Raw genomic sequence first — 12034 nt, forward strand, 5'->3', positions numbered from 1 at the left:
TGGCATAAGTAGACATCATTGCTTTTAATTGAAATGGATAAAAAAAAAGTCGACTCGATTGTTTTTTTTAATTAAAATTCATTCTTTTGAGTTTGGAATTTATAAGAAGCGCCAAACAAAACGATCACTGCTTTGACGTTTGGGTTCTGGAGCATATTCAAGGGTTAGCAATAGGATGGTTATGAGATTTTTTGATTCAACCTACAAAGAACAGCTTCAATGAAATCTATTGTCATCAAACGTTGTGAGGGGGACCTAATTCAGTCTCATCAACAGCAATGCAAGTGAACGTTTAGTGAAATTATATTTTTAACCCAACACTTAGTTGTCGCCTCAGCCGAAAATATACCATTTGTTGTTTTCATCTCAACAGGATAAACAGCAGCATTCTCTGCCCATGTTTTTGCTTCCTGTAAAGAAGGTTGTGATGATAACGATCATATCCAGGTTTAAAGTCACTTTTGATGAACCTTGAAATGATTATATATATATATATATATATATATATATAATATAGCTTTATATTGCCCGGTCGTACAATATGCTTAAACATATTTTAATTTATGCAGATTATGTACGTATTATAGAAACAATCATTTATTGATTATATTTTATGAGGAATAATTTGCCTGATTGACGAATTTGCAGGAGGAGGGGTTTTTGTGATCTTGGTCATTGACAGGGTGTTGGTGAGGGAGCTGATCCACTCATGGCCTTTTAGGGCAGCCTCGACCTCCCGACACTTAGAGGTGCAAGCACACTCCATGCCTCCTCCCGGAGAGCACACAGTCCTTGTTGGTTGCATAAAGCCATTGAGTGGCCGTTCTTATCACGGGACATTTAGTTGAGCGTTTCTTCCTCATAGATTTATAAAAGCTTGCATCACGATTAAATGAATAAAAACTATTTGTAATGGATAGACAGAGATTTTACAAGTATGTGATGATAGGAATACACACGTGAAAAATAGGATGATCATTTAAAATTATAGAAAAAAAAAAAAAAAAAAAAGATGCTGTTTCCATGGCAACGTAGTTATAGAGAAGCAAATCATCAGTCGTTAACTAAAAACTTGTTTTTTGCGAAATGATTTATTCTCATCGGAGCAGATGTCGCCAGAGGACATTCAAGCATGGGATGCAATGGTGCAGAAGTGATTCAGATGCAACAAGCAATAGCAAATTCTGAAAATGTTTCAGAAAAGATAACGTGTAAACATTACAGGTTTCAATTCTTTAGAATTCAACCTAAAAAAAATAAAAAACACAAACAAGTCTTTATGATGTACTTATCCATCCAAACAGGTTATATTCCAAAAATCACATACATTGATCAAGTAGATTTTCTTTAAATAAGAAAATAAAAGTTTTATGATGGGCAAGATAAGAGAAAGCTCCTTGACCTAACGTTTACAGAGAACATGAACTGGAATAGATACATTGAGAGCATTGCCAAGACTGCTGCGAAGAAGGTGGGCTCTCTCTACCGTGCTAGAAAACTACTTATGCCTGAAAGTATCCTGTATCTCTATAAGGCCACCATTCGCCCATGTATGGAGTATGGAGTACTATTGTCACATCTGGGCTGGTGCATCTGCTACTTGTTTCTCACTCCTGGACAGGGTTCAAAAGAGAGTCGCCAACCTGATAGGTCCTGAACTGTCATCTAGGCTTCAGCCCCTGTCCCATTCACAAAATGTTGCATCCCTCTGCTTGTTCTACAAGTATTTTAATGGTGAATGCTCTGACGAACTACAAGCACTTATACCCCCCTCGACGTGAACATCCTCGACAAACCTGACAAGCAGCTAAATCCCATCCTTCACAGTAGAGATCCCTAGGTGTAGGAAAGCCTTTTACTCAAATAGTTTCTTCCCCAGAAGCGCTAGACTTTGGAACTCCCTTCCGGGATTTTGCTTTCCCAACTGTACTGACATGCAGAAGTTCAAGTGTAATGTGAACAGACGATAGTAGCCCCCCCCCCCCCCCACTTCAAAGTGGCACTGTGCCTTGTTTGGGGTGAAAATTGAATTTAAAAAAAAAATTTTAAAAAAAGAAGGAAAAAAAAAAAAATGGTTATATTGTTTTTAGAATGTGCTAAAATTCAAGGGCAGACAATTCAATATCCAAGGTTTTAATATTCAAAATAGTTATAACATTTTGTTTCACTAAAAATAGTAAATTTTGGTTTTCTTTAAAAAAATACTCGATCAATTTACATGAATTTTGGAATATGACATTCGTTCTGATACGAGTATGTACATCATAAAGATTTTTCTGTTTTGGATTTATTAATTAAGGTTGAATTTTAAATAAGATTTCTTTCTACAACTCTCGACTACTATTTCAGCAATAACCCTTTGAAATGAATTTCTATTTTTCTCAAAATGGGATGATGATAGCAAAGTGCTTAACGGCACAGACAACTTAGGCGTTGCAAGTTCAAATCCAGTTCGTTCCACAAAATAAGTTTCACTTAGGATGTTAGCAACCTTACCTCCTAGAAGTACCCAGACTTCTTACTAAAATTATATGAAAACCAATGCCACAACAGATTCATCCGATATGAATGACGGAATCTTTCGCAAAAGCTGTTCGTGCAAAATAAACAAGATAATAAAAATTTTTAAATCAAGAAATGGCTCAAATAATGGCTAATGGTTACCTTGATGGGAGTGGAATGTGGGGGGGGGGTCAGTCCTGTTGCTAGATGGAACACACCCAAGGAGTTTGTATACAGGAATGATTGATTCTATAACACTGGAAACATTTTTCAGGAATAATTTGTGAATTTTGCTCACAGTGAATTTAACGGTTCTCTTGACAGAATTTAAACTCTGATTTTGCTGTTCGTGTTGATGTTAACTTGACGATTTTGCTGTTCGTGTTGATGTTAACTTGACGATTTAAAAACAAAAAAAAAACTGACAGCTTATGTACAGGCATCATCTGAATTTAGTTATAAAATATTAGAATAACCCTTTTTTTTTGTTTTTATTTAAATTTCATAATTTAATAGAAACTGATCATTAAAATATACTTAAAAAGAAAAAAATTTAATAGTATTCAACATGAAAACAAAGTCAAAAGTTTTTTTCAAGACCTGGTTTTCAAAGAAAAAAAAAAAAAGCGGGTGGGGAGGGTGGGTCTTGTTCATTTAACAATCATCACTGAAAAATGGGTTCTTTCATATAACAAGAGCATGTTCCAAAAATCACATTTTACTATGTTTTAAGAACACAATATAAAAAATAAGTGGATTGACCGTAGTCATGGGAGACTGCTTTCCCTGAATAGCTCCACTTACCCTTGATCCTAACCTTTCATTGCTGAGGACGATTTTTTCAGTCTTTAGTATGACATGACCAGATTAACCATGGCCGATTAGCATTAAGCAGTCAATTTTTACTATTAAACATTAATACAAGTTAAAAATAATGTTTCTAATCGTCAATTTAAAGGCTTCAAAAACACTTTCGAATTTTTGACGGTGTAAATAGACGTGGAATATTTTCATCTGTTGATTAAAATGACCGATTTGTGTGTATAGGTGTAGTATTGTGGTCCTTCAAAAATGTGAAAATGACTTTGGAGCCTTCAAACTAACGAAGATACAGTTTTTTGTTTACATTAAAATTTATAAGCGAAAAAAAACAAAAAAACATGAACTTTAGAAATGAGGTGACCCTGCTGTATCAAAATTGTTAAAAGTCCTGAGTTTTACATTGTAAGATGAGGAGGGAGAAAAAAAAAAAAAAAAAGAGTCAATAACAAGGTAGGTGTGTGTATATGTGTAAAAGTGTGTGTGCGCGTGTGTGGATGTGTGCATGTGCGTGTGTTGTGCCACCCTCACAAATGCTTTTGTTCATTTTTCTACTCAGCTGAAACAAAACTTGTTTACAGAACGCCAAAATAATGCTCAGTAGAAAAGCCTCAACAAAAACAAGGAACATTTTGACGAACGGCGGGGGAGGGGTTAGAGGCTGTATTAAAAGTGTCAGCGCTTCTTCTGACGGCTGCGGCGGGAATTGGTAGAATTTGAGGTGGAGGAATTGGAATGGCCAGAGCCTCCTGGTGACGTAGACGAGGCCGAGGAGGCTGACGTAGTTCCAACAATTACTTGTCCTTCTTGTAATTCTTTTTGCGAAACGGACAGACCATCGTGTTCCGACAGTTTCTGTTGGGCACCCAAGTGAAACATCATATCTCTTAGCTGCTCTCGGAGTTCTTCGAGTTCCTGAAATGAAGACGAAAAACTGAGTGACCAGTGACAGAACACACACTTTGCTACAAAAAAAATTATATGGATATGAAGTGAGAAAAAAAAAAAAAAGTTAGACTTCATAAACTAATAAAATAAAAAAAGCCGGAAACGTCATATTCTAAAAAAATTATAAACAGATCAAGTTTTTTTTTTATAAAGAAAACGATTTTTAAACAATTTAAAGCGGTTAATGCAAAATCAGTAGCATTACAAGATTGATTACACATGTTTGAATTATTGCGGACTTATCTACCCTTTTTTATTTCAAAATAACAGTCTCTTTGCTCATAAAATTTGATTTTTTGTTAAAAATGAAACTACTTAATCAATTTATATGATTTTTGGAACATGACATGTTTATTCCATGATGAGTACAATCAAGATTTTCCTGTATTTTTGTATTTTTAAATTAGGTTGAATAATAAGAACCAATTAAAATATAACACGAAAAGAAAACCAAAGCATTTCATAACAAGCATGAAACAAAGTTCTGTCACATCTCCAGAAAAACACGGAAGCAAAATATCCAAAAACTTCTATGACTTTACTGCCCCCCCCCCCTCTCCAATCTTTCATTTTATTCAATTTCAACATCATAGACTTATGTTGGGAGTAGTTGAGAAAGATACTAACAATATCATCTGCAACATAAATGTCTAGCTGATTGCTAGGATTGAACTGGTGCAAGGACGTCTCAAGGATGCTAGGAAGGCCACATAGTACAGTTCTCTCGTAGAGGCTTCAGTGTCCTTGGATTTTGAGGAATATACTAATAATTGGCAAAGATATATTAAATTTTCTTTAAAAAAAAAAAGAAAAAAAAAAAGAAAAAAGAAAAAGAAAAAAGAAAAAAGAAAGAAAAAAGAAAAAAAAGAAAGAAAAAAAGGAAGAAAAAAAGAAAGAAAAAAAGAAAGAAAAAAAAGAAAAAAGAAAAAAAGAAAAAAAAAAGAAAAAAGAAAAGAAAAAAGAAAAGAAAAAAAAAGAAAAAAAAAGAAAAAAAAAGAAAAGAAAGAAAAGAAAGAAAAAGAAAGAAAAAGAAAGAAAAAGAAAGAAAAAGAAAGAAAGAAAAAGAAAGAAAAAGAAAGAAAAAGAAAGAAAAAGAAAGAAAAAGAAAGAAAGAAAAAAAAGAAAAAAAAAGAAAAAGAAAGAAAAAAAGAAAAAAGAAAAAAAGAAAAAAAAGAAAGAAAAAAAGAAAAAAAAGAAAGAAAAAAAAGAAAGAAAAAAAGAAAAAGAAAGTCTGTACAAAATATTATGCCTGGTATTAAATGTAACGTTAAATTTTTTTTAAAAACTGAACATTATGTTTTTTCTAAACATTCACTTCTTATAAGTAAAAAAAAAAAATACTCAAGCTGAGATTAAAACCAAAACCTAAAAACAGCGAGTAAAATACGATAACCATTAGGCCAGCTTGATATGGTCTTTAAAAAGTGTTTTCAAACCTACTTATTCTTAACATAAGGAAGCCGTTATGTGAACCATTCACGCATGTGCATTCGTGAAACAGTTGAAAAATTATTACGTGGGCATCATTAGATTTGCATCTGTTTCTCAATTTTGACCCCTTAATAACCCTTTTTCCGGACAAAAACAGATTAACAAGTTTTTCACGTCTGAATACACTATATACCAACCTTCAAGTCTATAGATCAAAAATTCATTGAGTACATAAGTTGACAAGTGTCCTCTCACACACACATTCTCATTTTTATAGACATATGGAAAATATGTAAAGAACAAAAAAAAAAACAAGACGAACAGCAGTTTTGAACAGAGAAAAGATTGGACAACTTTTATCAGATGACATAAGGAATAACTCGTATGATGAAAATATAATTTTTCAGTTGAATATCAAACATCGTCACCACAAAACATGACGATACGGTGAAGTGTTGAGTTCCTCTCCTATCACTTCAGTTTAAAAATTTTTATAAAAATTATTAATGCATTTTAATTGAAAGTCGAAAATATGATACTTCAAGTAAAATAGAAAAAACATTAAATATCGTGAATACACCCCCCCCCAGGTCGGATCGGCTTTCGACTTACTTTATCTTTCTGTTCATTCATTTCTTTCGCTCGGCTCTCGAGTTCAGTAATTTGTCGTTGCCATACGTTTTGATTTTCCAACAAAGATTTATTCATGGCACGTTCTTCTTGCAAATCTCGCATCACTTTCGTTAACTGGCCGTGGTACTACAAAAACAAAACAGATCATTTCCTTGGTTACTATTGCTTAAAAAAAAAAAAAAAAAAAAAAAGTAATAGTCAGCACTAAATCAAATAATGGCAACTCCAGCATGGACAGGTGCCATCATAACTTAACGTGCTAAAACCAGCTAGTACGGTATCTTCCCGATGATACTATTGACCTAGTTCTAAGAATGGAGCTGATGTTCGATATTTTTAAACAAAATATATATTCACAGGGTCAAACGATAAATTTGTTGCCCTAAAGAAAACACTACAGCTTTATTTTAAAACTTTTATTGGAAAAAAATCAATTCAAGTAACATGGTAGAGCTAACATCTATTCGATGTAGCCGTTTTTAGCCTCAATCACTGCATCGAAACAGGAGCATGCCTTTTCCACAAGCGTCAACAGAAGCTCAGCAAAAACTCGGCAGCTAGCAGTGATCAGGCTGGTTTTGGTGTTGTGGGAGGTCATGTTGGTGATGTTCTTGACATATGACCAAACAAAGTAATCCAACAGGTTCAGGGGGAGAAGGGGGACAGTGAGAAAAGGGTACAAATGCAAAGCACACCTACTGAAGCTGGCGGCCACCCGATTGGATGTACTGAAGAGCGTGGTCCAGATACACTTTGGTGTTAACTTTCAAGTGGACTTCGAAGATGTGAGGTGGCATGATGTGGCCCTCAATTGAAACCACACCAAAGACCATAACCGTGGTCAGAAAGTTGGGTTTCATAACCCTGGGCATGTCCCTGCTACTCATGGCAATCCAACAATGCATTTTGAGAGTGCTGGCAATGGTCCTGTTGTCATAACTTGGATAGCGAGCACGAGTTGTACAGTGGCACATCTCCGATCTCGCTCATTGAACATTGTATCACTTTCAGACATTAGGATTTGTACACAACTGGCCAACTAGTAGATGGTCTGCAACAAAAAAAGCAACTGGTTTTTTATCAAACGGAAATGGAATCATGTCGTCTTTTCTACAGCAACAATCTTATCGTTCCACCTTGTAGAAAATGGACTCTCTTACATCACCTGTCCATGTTACGTATGGGTATATATTTAATATTTATTCGATACACGTCTGTTTCTCCTTTTAATGTATAATTCACAGCACCAAATCGCATACGTTATGTACTGATACGTATAACAAATAAAATGACTTCTTTGTTTATTAAAAGATGCTTTTGACAGATGGATGTGTGATGCGGAGTGGGAGGGATAGAGAGAGAGGTGGGGGGTGAGCTTTGATGGCAACAGCAAAATTCGGTCAATACACGCCTGTCTCCCAGCAGTGACCGTCTATACAAACGAGTTCATAATAATGGTTGATGTTCACACTGTGACGTGTATAAACAATCACCATTGGTTACACATATCTTCTATTCTATACTAGCGGGGGTACCCAGTGTTGCCCGGGTGTTTGGAGGTGTGTGTTGGGGGGGGGGGTAGCAAAAAAAAAAAAAAGTTTTGGTAGGTAGGTAGGATCAGACCAGGAGCCTTGAGGCGAAGGTAGAAAAAATGAAAGTGTGAAAAAATCTGACATGTTTATCCGCTCGGCCAGCAAGGGAAAGTAACAGAAAAACGTTTGATTTTATTTAAGGATTAAATATCACGCCATAGAAATTGTGCAGTTAACTTTTACTGTATATTTGTAGTATTTAGTGTATTTGTAGGTCTCGCTAAAACTTTGCACACAGGCGACGGATCTTCACAAGATCGGTATCATTTTGAAGATCAAACCATCGGATGACAAATATCGAAAAATTGGCTAAAAAGCATTAATTCCTTCACCCCCAACGGGACACTTTTCTATAAGGAGGGGTAGAAAAAAATCGTTCCGTCATGACAATCTAGCTAAATATGCAAGCGCAAAAGACGTTCCTTGATTTAAATATTATAAAAACCTAAATTCGCTCACGCAGTCATGGCACAGGTTCAATCCGAGGTATCGGATGATTTTTTTTTCGATTTTTAAACTTTTAATATTGAAACAGGGTTATTTTTTTGTTTTTTCTTTCCATCATGTTCAGTTTTTTTTTTGTATTTGTTATACCGATTAAAAAATTTTTTTTTTGTATTTGTTATACCGATTTTTTAAGTTTTAACATCGTTCACTTACATGTCCGTCTTTTTTTTTGTCTTTTTTTCCAGTCACGTTTGCTGTTTTCTTTTTCCGATTCTTTAAAGAAGTTTAACATCGTTTTTTTTTTTTATATTTAAACAGTGTTATGACTTCGCTTATTCTTTAGTTTCCATTTTGTTTTGATTTACCCCACACCCACAAACACCTGGGCACCCCCGCTAGTCTATAATATAAAAGCGAAAATGTGTGTTAATGTGTTTTTGTGTAAAGTCTTTTGGAGGAGGGGGCGCCCGGGGAAGTCACTAATTCTTAGAACTTTTTATATGCTTCCTAGATTATAATATCTAGGATTTACATAAGGAGGTTGTGTCTATCTTTTATTTGAGCGACTTTTACATTGGCTATTTTCGCTGTATTTCCTGTATATCTCTGTGTGTTTGTTTGCCTTTTCCGTATAAAAAAAGCAAAAATGAATTCGGAGCAATTGTGTCTCCCTGGCACTCGTGGCAGGGATGTCCAGAAAACAATGAGCTTTGATCAACACGGGATAAACCCGTCATATCAGGCAATTGCTATTCACTTGAACACTCCCATATTTATGGGGAGCTGGTTTTCCCCAACATCTTGGGGAAACTGGCTTTCAGCCAAAGTGAAGTGCGTGATTTCATTCCCCTATGCCGTGATGTTTGACCTATTAAATCTATGCGCACCTGTCACGCAACTTTTTAATCGTTTAATTTCAACCATTCTCAATTCTGTTGCCCACGTAGCTTATCAGGCTATTCACCTCACCGCTTCGGGTTCGAGCCTACCTACCTACCAAAAATTTTTTTTTCTTTTACACCTCCAAACACCTGGGCAACGCCGGGCACCCACGCTAGTCTTTATATAAATCTCACCTGCCTGTTTGTGCTTGGGCATATGTCTGCTAAAAACTTGATAGACGCATCAAACAATAAGATTGGTATCGTTTGAAAGCTCAGTCTCTCAGCCGACAAATATCCAGAAATATTAATAGGCCATTTTTCACAAGGAGGGATCAGTTTTTTTATTGACATTTTTGCAAAATTATTCATGCCTCAGGACATCGACATATGCATAAAAGATGTTATTTCGAACGCCCGTGATGTCACATGGCAGAAACAACTAAAATGGTTTCCTTTTTTTTTTAACCTTTTCTTCTTAGCATTACAGGTTTGAGCCTGGCTACTGCGGCTACTTTTTTTTTTTTTTTTTTTTTTTTATACACTTGCACTTTTGTACTCACGGGTTTTTGTTTTATATAGGAATTTTGGTTGCTCAATACCCATGCTATTTTTTTTTTTTTTTTTTACAAAATTTTGTTTTCGGTTTTGCTTCTGGCTGATGACACCCAAACGACACTCCTTCCTTGCCCCCGTTGTCACAAATTTTTTTTTTTTATTTATTTAAAAGTGGATTGTATGATCGGGCAATCTACCCCACCTCCCCAATTTTTTTTTTTTACGACTTACCCCCCCACAATCTATATATATAAAAGGCAAAATGTGTGTGGTCATTTCGTGTATGTCTTCAAAAGGCTTCTTTCGCACGCGCTCCCAGGGTTGTTACTATCGCTTAAAACTGTGTACATAGGTCCTATATAATAATATCTAGGAATTAAAAAAGCGCGTAGCTTATAGATTTATTTACGTTGATTTTTACAAAATTATTGCTATTTTGGCTTCTCGCGTATTGATTGGGCTTTTTAGTATAAATATGTGAAACTAAACTCAAACGTCTTCTTGGCATTGCGCCGGGAAAAACGTCCAGAAGCAATCAGCTTTGATCAGACACCCCTCCCAACATCTGTTGGGGAAAGAAACAGTTAAATTTGGATAAACAAACCCAAACGCTGTGTGACTTCTATTTGACCTTCTTAAGAGTTAATTTTTATTGCGCACGCCTCTTTTTATAATTAAATAACCTGCTTGACTTTGTCTGTCACGGTAGCTTAATGGTTAACGTGACACGTTTTTTTTTCACACATTAATTTCAAACTCAAGGGTACGGGTTCGATTCTCATACTCACCTACCAAAACATTTTTTTTTTATTTATTTATATATTCAATTTCGACAAGTGGAGCTGTTTCCCCCTACCCCCAACATCTTGGAAAAAAAAAAAAAAAGCGCGTTCCCGCACTAAATGAAATGCTACCCGGCAGTCAAAAGTTGACCTCATTAAGTCATTAAAACGTGCACCTGCTAATTTAAGTAATTAAATAAATTCAAACATGTTTCCGTTAGCATCTCGTGGTGGCCCAATGGTTAACGTCACACTCTTTTTTTTCACACTTTAATTTTCAACTTCGTCTCAAGGGTTCGGGTTCGATCCTCATACTTACCTACCAAAACATTTTTTATTTTATTTTAACCCTAACCCCCCCCCCCGGAGTTTTGATTTACCCAAAACCACACACACCTCCAAACACCCAGGCAACACCGGGTACCCCTCGCTAGTCTATTATATAAATCTCAAATGTTGGTTTTTGTGTTTATATGTGCACTAAAAACTTTGGTCAGCCGCATTGAACCAGGTCAAAACCAGTACCATCTGAAAGAGCGATCCCTCGGATGCATAATATGTGAAAATTAAAAAAAAAAAAAAGATTAATTCTGTGGTGCTCAACTGGACCATTTCTTGCAAATGGGTCATTTTTTGCGTCACGCTTTTCACAAGTCACGCACACATATCAAACTGAAAGCATGTTTAAAACGTTATTTTACAGCATCATGACGTCATAAGTCGCCGTTGTCCGATGAGCAAAAGCATTTGCCAGTAACTTTTACTCTTTCATTTTTCGCATTTCAGGTTTGAACCTGATTACCGTGGTTAATTTGGCAATTTGGCAGCAGTCAGCCTTTTATTAAAAAAAAAAAAAAAGGCCCCAAAACCCTATAATTTATAAGGAGTGATTGCTTCTAAATTAAAAAAAAAAAATCTGTTTTAATCCATTTTCACTGCTTTAAGCTTTCACTCATTTCTACAAATCTGTCTACTTTAGTGTCCTATCTCATCTGGTTTGCTAGTTTATTAAATCAAAATTAAAATAAGAAACTAACCCAAATTTTCGATTATTCAAACTACTATTCTCATTTTGGATGCGAATTGAAGTCGAAATAAGCTAAAAAAAATTTCATCCAAAAAATTCTGAACCTAAAATTTTTCTTAGCATATCAATCACTATTATTACAAAAAAAAAAAGAAGTTTTTGTAGGGGGGAAAAAAAAAAAAACAATGTTTTTGTGGGGAAAAAATGTTTTTGTAGGGAGAAAAAAATTTGTAGAAAACAAAATATTAAAATATTTGAGTAAATAACATTGCTTATTAAAAGGTTTTAAATTTAAAAGAAAACAATAAAACAAATTTCAAACAAAAAAAAAAAAGATTGTCATGCAATGTCACACAAGTGATATTAAACAGGGAACACATAAGACTATTTGTTCAGAACAAGTTTATATTTTCC

The 12034-nt window shown here is 34.9% G+C and overlaps 1 protein-coding gene across 1 annotated transcript in view; it reads right to left on the bottom strand.

Moving 5' to 3' along the window:
* Positions 1-3665: 3665 nt before the first annotated feature.
* LOC145279372 (BRCA1-associated protein-like) overlaps positions 3666-12034 on the bottom strand; it is an 86677-nt gene continuing 78308 nt past the window's right edge. Inside the window, exons 14-15 of the mRNA XM_080130719.1 lie at positions 6313-6459; positions 3666-4236 (exon numbers count right to left, since the gene is read on the bottom strand). Coding sequence (XP_079986845.1) covers positions 3997-4236; positions 6313-6459 — 387 coding nt within the window. The 3' untranslated portion in view covers positions 3666-3996. The remainder of the gene's footprint in view (positions 4237-6312; positions 6460-12034) is intronic.

The sequence above is a fragment of the Euprymna scolopes genome, chromosome 1 (genome assembly GCF_053919585.1).
Source record: "Euprymna scolopes isolate OS-2025 chromosome 1, ASM5391958v1, whole genome shotgun sequence".
Lineage (NCBI taxonomy): Eukaryota > Metazoa > Mollusca > Cephalopoda > Sepiida > Sepiolidae > Euprymna > Euprymna scolopes.